The sequence below is a fragment of the Thamnophis elegans genome, chromosome 6 (assembly GCF_009769535.1).
Source record: "Thamnophis elegans isolate rThaEle1 chromosome 6, rThaEle1.pri, whole genome shotgun sequence".
NCBI classification, from domain to species: Eukaryota; Metazoa; Chordata; class Lepidosauria; order Squamata; family Colubridae; genus Thamnophis; species Thamnophis elegans.
In genome coordinates, this window is record NC_045546.1 from 24,634,739 (window position 1) to 24,652,893 (window position 18,155).

Sequence of the window (18,155 nt, forward strand, 5' to 3'; positions counted from 1 at the left end):
TTTTTCATTCTAAATATAATTGTGCATTTTATTCTCCTCCAATTATAATGTTCATCAATACAGTAAATTTGCATTTTAATTTTACTAAACTCATTAGAAATTTTAAATTATATTAAATTTTATATAAAGTTTAATTGCTATTTTATGTGCTTAATATATTTGTACCTCTTCAATCTGAAAGCTTCTAGGTCAGGCTGTAACCATCAATTAAAGTAATTTAAAATAAAAAATGAGACAGGAAATTGCATAAGACCTTTAAAAACGGATCTGATTTCATACTGTTCTGAATTATACATCAATGTTGGCATCAAGGAAGTCATTCAGAGAGGAACAGGTTCTTCCCTGTTCACTAATAAGTCTAACTTTAGAACATGGGGCACCAAGAGCAAGCTTAACATTTAAAATTTAGGAACAGGCTTTTTTCCAGATATACAGACTGCAGCCATTAAGAGCTATTGTAAACATTAGAAATTTTTTTAGAAGAGGACAGTGACACTAATGACGTTATTTAAAATTTAGCAATAATCATATTTGACCACTTGAGAAATCAGCTGAGATATCTCAGCATTCTTCAAGGGTAATTAAAAATGGATAAGAAATGACTGCAAGTTGGCAGATCCTGATTTTGCATGTATTTAAGAGCCAGGGATGTTTGCAGCGTACATCAAAAAAATCAAGATAGAGGCCACAATGTAGTGATTGAAGCTCTGTCTCTGTAATGGGATGTGAGAATGACCTTGGGAGGTAGGAGAGAGAGCCACAGACTAGGCAATGGTCAGACAAGAGCAGCCCAGCTTCCAGAAAGAATGGGGGCGTAGCAAATGTCGCAGAAGGACACCCCACCCCCAGTTTCTTAGACTGTAAAGATGAAGTGCAAGAGATGTAGTTTCAGACTTGTAAGATTCTGTTAATGTAAGCTTACAGAGTGTGCTTCTTGTCCCAACTACTTCTGCTGACATCAGTTTTGCAAGTGCTGCTTTTTGGAGTTGTGTCAGAGAGGGTTCTGGCAGTAATCAAAACGGGATATGAGGATTTTATAGTTTTAATTCTATGAGATATCACATATGCTTGTGGTACGTAAATAAAGGGTACTATTTATGGCTGTTTGGATATATACTACCTTTAAATCAGTAGCAACAAGATATAATTGGTCTAACTGATGGAATTGAAGAATTTTTCAGAGGGATAACTATGTTGTGCTTTTATTCTAACACTCACTTGTGGCATTTTAAATACTACCATATTTAGCATAATATACTGTACAGCATCTCTCTCTGTCTCTGTCTCTCTCCTCCCCCCTCCCCCCATTATGTGCATGTGCATATGTAAACATATACATACACATACACAATGTATGCATAGAATCTTGTCTGTAGAAACATAGTTGCTCCTCATATGTAAAGTCCTCTATTTTTGCAAACAAATATTGCTTAATGACAATATTCCAGACACTGAAGCCCTGTACAGAGTGCCCATATATGGGTGCCCCATGGTCATCCAGTTCACAGTAGTGACAATTTTCAGGGCTCTGTTTTTGTAAATCGGAGTGTTACCTCTCTTTGATTTCAGTACAATTTTCATTTCTATGGTGGCCAACTTGGTACAGAAAAGGGACGTTGTAGCTTGGCCCTATCCATGGAATAAGGGGCAATCATAAGAGGGGCTTTAATATAGTAAGCCATTATTCCGCTGGCTGCTGTCTCTTTAAATCTGACCCAAGACAAAATGGTATCAGCAGCCGCTCCGATTTGTCTGGTGCCGAGAGAGAAGAAGAAGAACCCAAACAACTAAGGCAGCGCGGAGAAGCGCCGGGCAAAACCTGGGGGAGGGAGAGGAGGAGAAAAGAGGCACCGTCACTGCACCCTCTGGATGGGTGCAGTTTGGGCTTTACCGCAGCATGATGCAGTTGTTGAGAATTAGGCGTTGTTGTTGTTCTTGGGAGGGAAGCAGCTGACAAGGCGGCAGCGGCAGCAGCAGCACCAGCAGCTGGCATCAAAACAAAACAAAACCACTCCGGCTGGCTTCCCATCTTCCGTCCCGCGCGCCGGGGCTGCAAGAGAGGAGGGCCCTTGAAGCTCTTCTGGGTGGCGAATCACCGGGCCGCCTCGGCTGCTGCCTGGACTGCTGCGGGGCGTTTTGCAGGAAGAGGTGTTTTTCCTTCCGACCGCTCCTCTCTAATACCCGGCAAGGAAGAAGAAGGAGACAGCGGTGTTCATGCAGCAGTAACCGCCGCAGCCCGCAACAGCAGGAGCGCTTTAAGCGAGCTGGTGAATGGTGAGAAGGGGCGCTTAGACTCTTCCCCGGGCTCCGTGCGACGGGCAGGCAGCATGCTCGGTGAAGGATGAGCCGAGGACAAGCGTCGCCCAGGCTACTTCGTTCATTGTCCGCGGACGAGAGAGCAGCAGCTGCCGCTACTGCAGGAGCAAGCGCCCCTCAGGAGCGGAAGGAGAGGCTCTGCGGAGACTTCATTTCCTCTCCTGACCCCTCCGTTTACATCACTAACTGGTGACAGTCCCATCTCGCCGGCAAAGTACCTGCCGCTCGAGCTGCTCTCGGAGAATCTCTTTGTATACCGCAACCATGGCCAGCCAACAGGATTCCGGCTTCTTTGAAATCAGTATCAAATATTTACTGAAATCCTGGAGCAATAGTGAGTGAGCTTCCTCCCTCTCTCCCCCCCCCCCTTCTCCACCTCCTACAGAATTGCTGGTAGCATGGAGCCAGTGCATCCTTGCCTTGGGGCTGATAGCTTGGTGACCAAGTGATGATGTCTTTCTGTGGGAAGAAGGCTCCCATGATGTACTTCACTAGCAAATCATAATTGCGGTTATAATTATAGCTAGGGTTATAATCATCATTTTTAGAAGGAAGGTAGGATTTCAGTTCCTACCTGGTTTTGCTGGGGTTTTCAAAAGACCTCTCAAGTTCATCTTCTGAATCTAGAGAAGAGCAGGGTGGCATGATTCTAGTTTACCATCCTTAAATGTTTTTGCTTGGGTTTGTGACTTTCATTTGTGGGGAGGATGGCTCTTCAATTGAATAGCAGCACTTGACATACTGTATTTTGCGTTTCTCCTACAGGGACAAACACAGGGGAAAATGACAAATCATCTTAATATTTTTACATATTTACTGAATAATAGAGTAAGGTAGGAAGGATGGACTCCTGGTATAATAAACTGCTCAGTATTCGCATTCTTCCCCCCTTTTTGTGGTTTTATTGCCTCTGTTATATTTGTGGTAAGTGACTCTGAACCAAATGAGAGAAATCCACAGTGTAAACAAATGGACTTGGAGCTATGCAATGTTTGCAGAGGTCACTATTACTGATGGTAATTATAGTGGCTCTTATTCTATTTTTTATATGTAGGAAACATTCTTTATAATAAAGCTCAGTGAATGTCAAGAATGTTCACTACTAATGTGAAGTTAATTAAAACCTCTAGTCTGCCTACTTCGGTTGTTTTCGTAAGTGAAATTTCATTTGAAAAATGTATCCTGTTCATGTCTACTTTATGGCAGCATACTTGAATGGCATCAGATTCTACCCACTTCTACACTGCATGCATAATTATTAGAAAGTGAGTATTTTGACCGTATCATCATTTTTATGCATATTTTCCACCTCCAAGTTGTATAAACACATTGGATATATACGTATATCGGGTGATTTGTATTTGTGTAATGAGGGAGGGTGTGGCCTAAGGAGAGCAACACCCTATATCAAGGTGTGTGTAATTATTAGGCAGTGTCTTTTCCTCAGGCAAAATGGGCCCAAAAAGAGATTTAACTGACTCTGAAAAGTCAAAAATTGTAAAAAGTATTTCAGCACTCTTGAAATTGCTAAAATATTGGGGCATGATCACAGAACCATCAGATGTTTTGTTGCAAATAGTCAACAGGGTCACAAGAAAAGTGTTGAGAAAAAAAGACGTGAATTAACTGCCAAAGATTTGAGAAGAATCAAATGTAACGTTACCAGGAATCCATTATCCTCCAGTGCTGTCATATTCCAGAACTGCAACCTACCTGGAGTGTCCAGAAGTATAAGGTGTTCAGTGCTCAGAAACATGGCCAAGGTAAAGAAGGTTGAAACCTGATCACCACTGAACAAGACACCTAAGTTGAAATGGCAAGACTGGGCCAAGAAATATCTGACGACATATTTTTCAAAGATGGTTTAATGGACTGATGAGATGAGACTGACTATTGACAGACCAGATGGATGGGCCCGTGTCTGGATCAGTAACAGGCACAGAACTCCACTTCAGCTCAGATACCAGCAAGATGGAGGTAGGTTACAAGTATGGGCTGGTATTATTCAAGATGAGCTAGTCGGATCCTTTCGGGTGAAGATGGACTCAAAATCAATTCCCAAACCTACTGCCAGTTTTTAGAAGACACTTTCTTCAAGCAGTGGTATAGGAAAATGTCTGCATCTTTCAAGAAGACCATGATTTTTATGCAGGACAATGCTCCATCACATGCATCAAAGTACTCCACTGCGTGGCTAGCCAGTAAAGGCCTTAAAGATGAAAGACAAATAACATGGCCCCCTTCCTCACCTGACCTACACCCTATTGAGAACTTATAGGCCCTCTCTTAAACAGGAGATTTATAGTGTAGGAAAACAGTACACCTCTCTGAACAGTAACTGGGCAGCTATGGTTGCTTCTGCACAAACAGTTGATCGCCAACAGTTCAAGAAACTAACCAAGTCCATGAATGGAATCTTATGACTTATTGAAAAGAAGGATGGCTATATTGGTCACTGATTTTTTTTTGAAATGTCAGAAATGTTTGCAAATTTTGAGTTGTTTGTTTATTATTCCATTTTTAACAGGTGGAAATAAATGAGTCAGATGGGAAAAAAATCATTTTTCATTTAGTTGCATAATAATTCTGCACACTAATAGTTGCCCAATAATTTTGCACACAGATATTTTTCTGAGAAAGCCAAAACCTCACTTTTACTTTCTTAAATATTCAAGTCTGAGGTTTATTAACATTTTGGTTTGACAGAGAACACTGTAGTAGTTCAATAATAAAATTAATCCTCATAAATACAACTTGCCTAATACTTGTGCACGCAGTGTAAAGTATGCAGTCTTTCTGGAAGGATACAGCTATTTTATATTATGTGTAATTTGTATACTATGATACACAGATATGATATTGAAAAATTTACATATGTAACATATAGCTTGTGGAGGCCATATCTTTAATCACTGGCATTTGCTGTGTTTTAAATTTGTATATGAGGTGAGATGCTGATTATTCAAATACAGATCTAAAATATGACATAGAATCAAATGTATCAAGAATATCATTTGTGAATAATATTGAAAGGCACTGGTTTAAGGTTTATATGAATGTGTTAACCATAAAGTGAATAATATTGTAACAGTGGTACCATTCTAATAATTCTAATCATCATTCTTGTGCATAGCATTAAAGCTTTGTGTTTTGAGCTATTGTTAATTGATTTAAATAGAGGCTATAGCTGGACAGGAGAGAGAAATAAAAGTTGGTAGATTTTTGTTATGAACAGGTTCTGATTTTAAAATATATAGTATGAAAATGATAGCAAAATAGTTTTTAACTTATATAGTTTCTAATTTTAATGAAAATTAAATGATTATAATGGCATGTATTTTCCATTGGGTTGAATAATTTTCATTAGCAATATAATTAGAAGTTATTCAGCTTAATTAAACATAAACTATATATTGAAGTAAAATTTAAAAAAATATCAACAGAATTCACTGGAATTCTGTATAAAAGTTAAATTAGTTATTATGAAACTTATGCCATTCTATGAAACATTTTTCTCCCCCAGAGAATTTAAGATGTAAGTGGAGTTATGAAAAAAAGAATCTGAGTATCAATGAAATCAAGAATTCATTCAAACTTGTCTTCTGATTTATTTGCTTGAAATATAAGAAAACAAATTGAAAGCTACTTAGTTATTTTAAAAATTAGGGGTGGAAGAAAGTTGCTGCAAATAAGTTGAAGGATGTAGAAGTTAGAATAGATGGAATATGGAAAGAATACATTCAACTTTCCTAGGATGAGAATTATTTTATGTGTAGGCCTTCAGCTTCTGGCAGTATTTAGTAGACCCCAGGGTACTCATAAAAACAGAGTTAAACCCACTAGATTCCCTATCCTGGCTGTGGTATGAGAGGCTTTGATGTCACTTGTTTGAAAAACTGTTGATGAACTTGTTCATGCTTGAGTAGTAATCTTTTTTTAAAATAAAGCTTGCCTGGGTTCGGTGCACAACCATTAATATTTTTGAAAAAGAGGCACCAGGTCAAGTGACAGGGTTTGAAAGTCTTCACCTGCAGTTTTCTGGCTTGCTTTCCTTGTTTGGTACACCACCAAGTAGCACATTAAATACTTTTCATTAGAGACAGAATGAAAACTATTTTGATGTAGTAGTGAAGGCATCAGGCTAAAAACTAGGACATTATGAGTTCTAGTGCCACTTTAAGCACAAAGCCTAAAGGTGAAGATGGTGTAGTCATTTTCTCTTAGCCCTAGGACAAGGTAATGACAAACCACTTCTGAAAACTCTTGCCAAGAAAATTGCAGGGATTTTTCCAGGCAGTCTCCAACAATCAGACATGATTGAATGGAATTAAAAAAGGAGAGGTTGGACAGGACAGTATGAGAAGATCCTGAGTTATAGAACGATAATTTTAAAAAAAAACCTAAACAAACTTTGTCATTCAACTGGTGGTCTATTTATCTTCTGCCGGCATAGTTTTGCTAATATCCAACTGATCATTTGGAAAAGATCATAATAAACCCTTCTGTTCTTCAGGATGGTTGTGAAAGAAATATTAGAAAGGTTTACATTTGTTTTTCATTAATTGCAATCTAGTATTCTATCCATACTCTGAAATGTGTTATAAGATAAAGAGTGGTTAACTCAAGCTGGAAACAGAAGTTTCTCGTTTCCTACTTATAGCTCTGGGAAGAAAAGATGAGAAGGATTGTGATACTTGCCAAGTCATGGTAAATGAGATTGGAACTAGCTCAATCTTTTTTCCTGATTATTTGTTTCTGTAATTTAAAATACATAGGATTGCATGAAAAAAAATCCAGGATGAAGAACTGCTGAGTCCTACAAAACTAATCCATTTAGAAAAAGAGACAAAATCTCATTGAAACACAAGATCAGAATTAAATTCAGGCTAGGAAAAAAAATGAAAAGCATGTACTGATTGTTATTTTTTTTTAACCTGAATTTTAAAAAAAATGGCCATGGATGAATCCTTCAAAGAAAGCTGAGCATTTTCAAATACACATTTTTGTTTCAGGTTTTTCCTTACCTTTTTTTTTCTTTGTTCTTAGTGAATTTTTCTGTAGCTGAGCAATACTTGGTATTTTACATTTCAGGAGGGGACTTAAAATGTTTATTTTCACAACACTTTAATGTTATTCTTTCAACATACAGTATATAAGTTAAGATTTAATTTTAGATGTATTGCTTTTATTGCTTGTAAGATGCCCAGAGGCAATAAGCGTGTGGGTGGCAAGGATAAACATTTCCATGTAAATGAAAATGTACAGAGGAAATAGTTACTCCTAGAAATCTGTCACACTGAGTTGTTTGTTGGTCAAAACACATACAGTATTTAGGACCCACTGAATCAGAAAGTTTTGCTGAAAGATGTTATCTCAGCCATCTTCAACTACTCTGAGACTTATATTAATGTGTTTGCATATCCCAGAGTTAAAACACTGAGTCATCTTTATGTAATGGTTTCTTGAGGTCTTCTCTTGAAATAAGATACTATTGAATACATAGATTAATTGTACATCAGTGATAGATTTGATTTGATATTTTTAAAAGGTTGCTTAACCTTTTGCTATTGCTTAACACTTCCAAATAATATGACATGCTTATTTGTTTAAAACATTTAGATGACCACCCCGTCTTGAACCAAATTCTGGGCAGCTCAAAACCTCAAAATAAAAACAATATCTACAGTAAAATGAATAACATTAAAACAAAAAGCATCATGGCTACGTTTTTCCATTCAGTCCAGGATAAGTTCCTCCCATACCAAACTCAGCTTATTCCAGCCCTTGGGGGTGGGGGTGGGGATACTGTTAACTGTGACAGATATTTCACACTTTGCACCGTTAGGCTGGAGATTCAGCCTGCTAAGCATATATTTTTTTTGAGTATGATTTAGTGAAGCATGTGACAATATGATGAATCAAGATTAGAGTAAATGTTTGTGCGGTGATGTTTTTCATGGAAAAGCAAATGCAAGGTTTTAGGCAAAGTGTAGAATTTTTGGCCTTTAATTGCTGCCCTTATTTGAAAGATCAGATGATCAAATTATGTGGCTAAAAGGCAGTGTGTTGAAAGATGTAAAAATGGTTTAGGGCGACCTTGTTGCAGAACGAGAGTTGTCAAGTGACCTGAATCTCGAAGATAGACAGAATTTGTGAAGTAAGCAATAGCCAGGTAATAAATAGTTTTTTTCTCTGAAAAAAATACCTAAGATTAGATGAAATGGGCTTATAAATTTCCATGTATACTTCCTTCTTAAAGCATAAGCCTATACTAATTTGTTGTATTTATCAATTATTTTATAAAATAGAATTTAAAAAAATATCTGGCATATTTACTAATAAACGTTTCTCTTCACAGTACAGTATTTGTGTTTTTTTCAAAATATGTAATTTAGTGATGCACTTGAATAATCAGGAACAATGTGATATCAATCAGTGCAATTTGGTTTGGCTTCGTGTACTTATTCCTATGTGTATTTATTCCTGTAAACTTGGATTAGGCTTATTTATTTGTGATACATTAGTTTGATATGCAAAAGATTTTCCTGGGATAGAACACAGGAACAACAGAGATATATAGAGCAGAGTTAAACTTAAAAGTGATTATAAAAAACAGCAATGCACATGAACACATGCACATCTCAATCTGCAATATCCTATAACAAACTGTGATTTGCTATGAATGAAACAAAAGAAATCAATCATTCAGTAAAATATAAGGTTTTTAAAAAAATAAATATTGTTTTATTATCAAAAATAAGAAAAGTCAATATTTAATTTAAACACCCACACATATCACATTATAATTTGTTTGGACATTTGGTCCCAAGATTATGAACAGAAGGTACACAGGTTCATCCAGATCCCCCACAATATGCTCCATGATACTAAAATTAGTTCACATTGAACATGCATCATGTAGTAATGTAAGCCTTACTTGTATGCTCTGGGATATATCCTCAAGACAGTGTATCTAAGGAGACCCAAAAGGATGGTCTTTTCTACCATGATATCCCCCACTTTGGAATATCATCCCCCCCCCAGATCAGATTTGCTCCAATCCTGCTGGGTTTTCACAGGAATTAAGAACTTGCTCCTGCCCATCAAGTCTTGGGTGCTGATAATATGGTTGAGCCTGTTATCTGGTGACACTGACTGTGAGGTGTATGATTATTCTTGGCTGTTATTTTATGCTCTTATTTATGTTTTCAATCACAGGTTGTGTTATATTTTGTTCCTATTTTCCATAAAAATTTATTAAGTAAACATAATAATTTATTAAATAATATAAAAGTATTTAATAACTATGAATTTTCATATAAATGTATTAAGTAAATAAATGTATAGAAAGAATTCCCAAAGATACTTTTTCAAGACGCAACTGGACTTCCTTGTTTTCTTCGAAGAGTTTTGCTTTTTATCAAAGAAGCTTCTTCAGCAAGAAAGCCCACTTGCCTCTTGAAAAAGCACTTTTGGGACAACCATGACCTGGATGACTGAGAATCCCCATAGACATTTAACAATGCACTATAGAGAGAATTACAATTCTGTTAATTCCTGGTCACGTTGGTTGTGATTTTAATGAATTGTGTTGCTTTTGTTCTTCTTAAATTTACATTTTGATCTAAACATAAAATCAAATGAATCAAAGAGAAGAATAAATTATTGCAGCAGAGCAACTTGTAAATGCTGAATGTAGTTCAATTTTGAAATATTTAGTCTAACGAATTTCATTTTACACTTAATAATAAGGTTAAATATTGCACTCACCACACCATCCCTATGTTTTGGAATCTCTTTTGTCTCATTTTAGTGGCTCTTGACTTTATCTATACTTTCATCAAGCTCCTTCTTCCTTATTATGCTACAGGTTTTCATGCAGTCCTATGCTTCTCATAGAGTTACCCTAGTTCTATGTTTATGATGGCACTTGACATCATTGCCATTGATAAGCTATGCAATTGTAAAGTGCAACCCCACTTGATAGCCACAAGATATTGCAAGGACTTTAAGTATGTCTTGACTTTTAAGAGATGTGTCTGAAACATTCTGTGTGAAACTCATAACGGGATGTGTGTGTGATTTCCTTGTTTGTTTGATTTGACATTTTACAGGTTTCTATTAAAAAAACACAAGAACATGTTGGATTCTGCAATTTTATATAAACATGTTTTTATAAAGACTAAATAGAGAATTGGGGAAGTTATATTTTGGATCAACGGTAGCTTCTGTATAATCTTCAAAGGCAATCCAATGTAAAACGAATTATTGTAATCCATACAAGAAATTAGAGGAATGTGAGAACCCTTGCAGTAGGTAAGGAATGGTTGGTGCACCAGCCAAATCTGGACAAGTGTTTTCCTTGCCTCAGCTTCCATCTGGTATTTTAGGAGGGGCTGGAAGTCCAGGAGGACTTTCAAATTGTGAGGTTATTCTCCATCAATGAGCACAAGAGTAGACAAAATTAGCAGTTATGGAAATAATAGGAGGAGAAAGGAGTGTTAGCCATTTTGAATATTTTTATTTTTTTAATAAAAATATTGTGAGATAGGTAGATAGATAGATAGATAGATAGATAGATAGATAGATAGATAGATAGATAGATAGATAGATGATAAAGAAAAGCAACTCAATTTAATAATAATATGACTATTAAACCGAAGAGGGCCCATATCATAGATGTCACAATCTCCTCAAATAAATTATATTTCCTGTATAAAGAAGTTAATACTCAATTTTTCCTAAACTTAAATGCCCAACAAAAATATTTTATTGCTTAATATGCTCATTTTGGGATTATGATACCACTGAAATAGCCTACAGTATTTCAATTTTTTCATCCAACATCCTTGCAAATTATCATTATCTATCTTAGTAACATTTCAGCTGTCTGTAAAAATAAATTGTACTTTTAGAAGCTCCTAGAACACATTCCAATAATACTTCAGGAAGTTCAGAAGTTGCTAACACCAGATGCATATTATGAAATTAAAACCTGTCTTATGAATATGACTGTGGCCTTTGTTATTCACATGAGTTCTGTTCCAGGCCAAAAGCATGAATAATAAGAGCACGGATAATGGGTTTCTAAAAAAAAAATATTTTGCACATGCCTGCCATTTTGCATATACATAAAATAAAATAAAAATGTAAAAAACCACGAATACATGCAATTATTTACCTTAGACACCAAGATCTAGGATAATTAATGCCATTTTCCCTGCTATTCAATAGCATCGCTAGGTGCTTCTATTTTTTTCCCCTCTGATAGACAAACCAAGGTGAATTCAGTATTCCTGGATTTGTTCAAAGTAATTAATGGCTACAGTTCATGTCTACATGAAAGCAGCAGTCTCAGGCATATAGTCAACAGCTGCGTACACCTGGTTCTCAGAATGGAATGGAATTGCTCTTCTGAGAAAATCTGGCAAAATGATTGTTACAGCATGGAATTTTTGCATGACTCTCAGCAGAAACATTCTTTGTATATATTCCCTTACATGTTGCACTGTATTTATTTACTTTTTAATTTATTTAATAACTTCACTCGTTAAAAGCTTAACATTAAATTACTAATCAAGTATAAAAATAATCAAGCTTCATGATTATTTCTACTCCTTTAGTCAGCTGAATTAAATCACTGTCATGATTTTAAGGAGGGTTGTCAAAACATATGTTATGAATCATGCTGTTTGTCAGGTATCTTAACATTTACATGAATTCTTAAAAGTTTCATAAAAATAACCTTTTCTGACCATGAGATTCCCTAGGTTATATTTTCATTTCCCTTTTTATTATTTTCTATAGATTGATTTGTTATTCTATAAACAAAAACCTTCATAGAGACATTCAAATTATTCAGGAACAAGTGTGTTTAACATTCCTGGCTAAGGAAGTTGGAATGCATTGTACTACTTTCTGTACAGACACTTCAGGAAGAATTAAGACCAAGAACTAAGAAATTCTCATTAAAATATTTATACTATACTTTTTAATAAAACTAATATTTGCCATACAAATAGAATGGGAAAGAGAACTGAAGAATACAGCAATCAAAACGTGTTCTAATAGAGGAAAATAACTATAAAGAATCACGAAAGCATCCGGCAGTTATTTGCAAATTAAGAAATGCATTTTTTTCAACTTGATATTCAGTTTTGAAGCTCAAACCTTAAATATTACGAATGAAGGAAAATATACAGTATGTGCCCTGGCATAATATTGCAGGATCCAATCTGGGTCCGTCATTGGGATCAGAGATTTAGTCTTCCAAGCTTTTGGACTTGTGCTGGAGCCCATCTTCAGGGAAGTTCTCTCTCACCAGAATGATAAGGAGGAAATTCCCTAAGGATCTGCTCTAGCATGGGTTTGAAAGCTCAGAAGACTAAACGTCTGATCCCGGTGACTGATCAAAGTTGATTATTTACACATTCTAAAAGATATGACTAGTGTAAAGTAGAATTTAATGCTGAGGAACGTTGGACGTTATAAAACTTTAACATTTTATTTTAGATAATTATAAATCTTGATTTGACACAAATATGCTGAAGCCACCTGAAGACCCTAATATAATGAGCAGTAATTTTTTTTTAAAGTAATCTTTATTAGTTATACATTTTTAAGAGTAAAACATACAAATACAAATACAATTTTAAACATACAACCCCCCCTCCCCCCCGCGGTGACAGTTATTCACAGCCCAACTTTTTTCTTTCCTTCCTCATTGTTAGGTCTCTAAGCCACATCTTCTCATTACAAAATTCAGGGATCTATTACAATACCCATGTTCACTTTTAACTTTCCCCATTTTAAGTCCCTGCTGTTCTCCTTGTCACCCACATATACCATAAGTTCCAGCTAAGGTAATGTTCCGTTTCTCCTTTGTCCCTCAGCCAACCCGTCATTCTGTCCATTTCTGCACATTCATAGATCTTTTCATACCATCTTCCGACGGTATGGTAGTGGATTTCCAAAATTGTGCATAAGTTATTCTTGCGGCCACAATTATATGTAGGCTCAAATGCCATATTGAACTGCTCATGTTTTCTGGTTTAATGCTTAGTAGAAGGTTCTCGGGTCTCCATTCCATGTTTGCCCCAGTAACCTCTTTTAGCCATTTTTTAATCCTTTTTCCAGTATTTCGTGGCCTCAGTACAGGACTACCAAATATGGTAGAATGTGCCACCCTTTCTTCCACATTTCCAACACAATGGAGATAACCCAGGGAACATCTTGGCTAACCTCGTTGGGGGGAAGTGCCACCTATAAACCATCTTGTATATGTTTTCTTTGAATGCTGTAGATATTGTAAGTTTAATGGTCTTACTCCATAGATCCCACCATTTGCCCATTTCAATTTCATAGCCAAAGTTTCTCTCCCATGCTATTAGAAGGCTTTTATCCATCTCTTCATTAGCATCTTGGCAGGTCAAAAATTGGTAAATCTTCGATAACATTTTCTTGTCTCCACCAAACAAAATCTTATCTAGCCCCTGAGGGTTTGGGTAGATCCCAAACCGTACCTTATCGCTTTTAAACCTGTTTCTAACCTGTAAATATTCCCACCATTCCAGATTCCTGCCCTGCTGCTCTAATTCCATCTTTGTTTTCATGTTGCCATCTTCTGTCATGATGTCTTTATATGTTATGTTTCTTGTCCAATTAAGTACACTGGGATGCGTTAAGGCCTCTAATGGTGCCAACCAGCACGGCACCCTAAGATAGTATTTTTTCCTCATCTTTTCCCAGACCCCCATCAAAATCTTCCGAATATAATGTCCCATGAAGTACCTAGGGGGGGTGTCAATGAGCAGTAAATATTAAAGAAATATATTGTACCTATCTTCCTTAAACAGGGAAGCTAGAAAAGAAACCATCCCAATAAAATTTACTTTACTTCTGCTAAATTATAGTTGTGATACTTTCCAAGTAAAGCTGCCTTTTGCAATTGACTGATGATGATTTTGTCAGTGCCAATGGTATTTAAATTGTGCTCCAATTGTTTTGGGATTGCACACAAGGCACCTATTAATATTGATACTACCTTTGCTTTCTTTGCTTTGCCACAGATGTTCTATTTTTATTTGCAGGACTTTGAATTTTGTTATCTTCTCCTGTTCTTTCTGTTCTATTTTGCTGTCTCCAAATACTGTCACATCTACTATCCAGTGGTTTTGATGGGGTTTTTTTTGTCTTTCTTATTGATAATTATTAAGACTGGGATTTTATGTGATAGGTGTTTATCTGTTTGAATTCTAAAGTCCCAAGGCACTTTCGCTTCTTCATTTTTGATTACTTTTTCTGGTCCCCCCATTTCTTGTTTTTAGGCAAATGGTATTTCTTGCAGATCTTCCAACGCACTATTATTACTGCTTGGTCATGCTGTTTTTTGTAGTCAGTCTGTGCAACCTTGTTGCAGCAGCTAACCAGATGGTCCACTGTTTCTTCAGGTTCTTTACAGAGGAAGCCCTTGCTGTCTGTTGTTATCTTCTCAATTCTGGTTTTGTATTCATTTATTCTTAAGGTTTGGTTTTGTACAGCCAGAATTAGCCCACCTGTCTCTTCTTCAATTTTCCTGCTCTTAGCCATTGTCAGGTCTTGTTATTATTATTTTCTTTGCCTGCTTTTTTGCTTATTTTTAATGTACTGGCCATGAATTGTCTTCCCATCTTTTTTGTTCTTTATAAGGTCTTTCTTGTAGTCTTGTTTGTCTCTCAGTTCTTCGTAAGCCTTCTTGATATACTTGCTTCAGTGCATTTTCTTCACTGTACTTCAGCTATGCTTCCAAAGCCCTTTCTTCTTCTTCAACCATCTGACATACTTGCAACATTCCACGCCCCACCCATTTTTCTTGGTAAATAAAGTCTGTCAAGGATGAAGGACATGATTCATTGTCATTGTCACTTAGGGTTTCCTGCCTAAGCAGACCTAGAAGACCTCCAAGGTCCTTTTCAACTCTGTTATTCTTTTCTCTTCTCTCCTCTTCTATTATATTCTATTTTTCTGGTCTTCCTATCCAAGGTTTTTGTTCTGCTTGAATCCAGTCCAGTATTTCAGCTGTGTATATAATGACCAGAATTGTGCAGGTGTTAATTGCCTTGATGATGTGTCTTCCCCTGAATTTGGACTTTTAACATCTTCTTCACTCACAGGATGTATTCATTTCTAACCTTTTTCTTGACTTCAGTGTGCTTGATGTTATCAGTTTGGAGGATGCCCAGTAGTCACGTGATTATAATTCAGCCACTTGCAACTTTTCCTGCTGGTTTTCCACAAGCAAGGTCAATGTGGAAGCCAGAAGATTATAAGTCACTCTGGGAAGTCACACTTCTCCTGCCATTTTTTACCATGGTAATACTCTTTCCTCGCTTCTCTGCACTTCATGGCACTCTTCCATCTGCTATCCTATTTGTGAGCTGCCTAAGGAAAGACTTATTGTGATGGGACTTGCTACTCCTTGCTCCATTGACTTTTGCTTGTTGGAAGCTGGCAGGAAGTCACAAGTCATGGTCCTTGCTTAACAACCTGCAATCCTCACTTAATGATGGCAACAGGGACTGCCAATGGTGCTGCCACTAAGTTATGCAGTCATGTAACATGTTTTATGACCACATTTTGATTGGTTGTGAGAAATCCAAATATAACATCCAGCTCCATATATTCTTGGTTTTGCCACAGTCTTGACTTCATGAATTCCATTGCAATAGCATACCTTGGTCATAATATCCAAGCTTTCTTGATGTCAAGCAGAAATGTGTGATTTCTGTTCCTTGGGGAGATTAAAAATTAACATAGTATGAAGGAATTATACTATTATACAAATATTATAATTATATTATACAAAATTATACAAATTTAAGTCTTATATGTGATTCGGATTCACATTTTTTTCTCCTCGTCTCAGTCTTACTACTTGTTGCTTTTTGGAATATAATTTGAACTGTGAATTATTATTCCTGAGCTTGGGTATCCTTGATGCTCATTCAGCCTTCTTGCCTCTCACCCAATGTTCCTTCTGTCCTGCCCATCGTCTGTCCTGTTCAGCTTTCCTCTGACTTTCATTTCACTTGCACTTTCTATCTATGGCAAGATTGCATTAGTGGAAGTTTAATAAAATATTTCTTGATTAATGTCAATTAAGTACAATATCAATTAATGATCTAAAAGGCAGTATATATATAAATAACAAATCACATAAAGAGAATATAGATTGTTTTTTTCTGGATTCAGGAGTAAAACTATCACCTATTATGAATTATTCATCCACAGTGAATAAACCTAATTATAGGATCTCTTGTTGGATAAAATGTCAACATTCACTTCAAGGCTGCAGTTTAGCAATTTGCTGTCCATGTTATTTTGAGTCCCACAGCTGTTGAACTGTTTTGATTGTTTCAGCGGATCAACAGCTCAGCATCTGTTAATTTAGAAAAGTGTTTTAACCTGAATGCCTACTCTAAAGCAAAAACAGCTGAATACAGTTTTAATATTGTAGCCTTAGACATGACCTATAATGCTCTTCAGGTGAGTTACATGAAACAGAAGCTGAAAAAGTAGTCAGTCAGGCTGTTGAAAAGATCTGGAGTTGAAAGCAAAGTATGATTTGGAAAGTGCCTAAGCACGCACATAGCACCTGTTGGTGAAGCAGCTGTGTCTTTTCCTGGGGTCATATATGGGCTGTCTTCCTGGTGAAAGGGGGCCAAACAAGTTATTTCACAAGAAAAAAACTCAGGAGCACCTCACATGCCCCAATTTGAGAAATATTTGATATTCGTTTTTGAATAGGTATACCTAGAGATAGATTCATGGCTATAACTTTATTAGCATGTTTCCATCCATCCTCGGCTCCGTTTGTTCTCTTTCCATGCATTTCTATGTAAGTGAAACATCAACAAAACCTATGAAGAACATCCAAGTTTCTTCTACTGAATGCCTGATAAATTAACATTCTACCTTAGGTTAGCACCATTAATATCAGTTGTTGTTAGTATTGATACAGCAATCATAGATTAAGGAAGGTTTCGATTTTAAAAGCAAACATGGGATTCACTTGATTCCCCAAATGTCAAAAATGCAAACTGTTGTCGAAAGAAGCAGACTGTGAATTCTTGGGTGGGAATGGCATAGATTATGCCTGTAGGAGAAGTCAAATATAATATATACATCCTTAAATATACAATGCAAAATTAAACTTTCATTCACATGCCTATCTCATAATTTGTGTTTGCATTTACTTGAACATGCAAAATGATTCCCCCCCCACCTCCCAGAAGCACCATAGAGCTGATCTCATGATACCAGGAATAATAATTCATTATGCCAAAATAGCATGTCATTGTGCCTGTTACAAAGTGATGTCCCAATACAAATGTTCTCAAGGGGCATGTGATGTTTATTGTTAATGATCTATACAAGTTGTTTGTTTTATTTACACAGTGCTTCACATTGTTTTATTTTCATGTCAGCTAAACATCACTAATAATATAGAAATTTTAAATTCTCATTCGTTGACTGATTACTAATTATTGATTTGCTGTAAGTCACCCATTTTGGGGAGAATGCCTACCCATTTGTGGAATGAAGCAAATACTTGATTGCATCTTTAAAGGAAGAACTAAAAGGTGGGTACAAAGGATGAGAACATTTTGCAGCTTTTTCATTTCTGTGGGGTTTATAAAGAAAAGTAAAAAGTAGTATAAAAAGTAGAATAGCATCTGGATTGCCAGAAGATGATCTTGTATTTGTTTTACTCTTATAACTTTCTGGTTTTAGAACAATCTAAGAAAAGCATTGAAAATGCAATTTAAAATGTTCAAGATTTTAGTTAATTTATCATATGA

At 36.2% G+C, this 18,155-nt stretch overlaps 1 protein-coding gene across 9 annotated transcripts in view; it reads left to right on the forward strand.

Moving 5' to 3' along the window:
- FRY (FRY microtubule binding protein) overlaps positions 1 to 18,155 on the forward strand; it is a 200,830-nt gene that overhangs the window by 41,456 nt on the left and 141,219 nt on the right. For 2 of the 9 annotated variants that reach the window (XM_032219634.1, XM_032219635.1), the window contains exon 1: positions 2,479 to 2,650. The exons of the other annotated variants lie outside the window; for them this stretch is intronic. In XM_032219634.1, coding sequence (XP_032075525.1) covers positions 2,581 to 2,650 — 70 coding nt within the window. In that variant the 5' untranslated portion in view covers positions 2,479 to 2,580. Of the gene's footprint in view, positions 1 to 2,478; positions 2,651 to 18,155 lie in introns of those variants that run through there. 9 annotated transcript variants of the gene reach the window in all.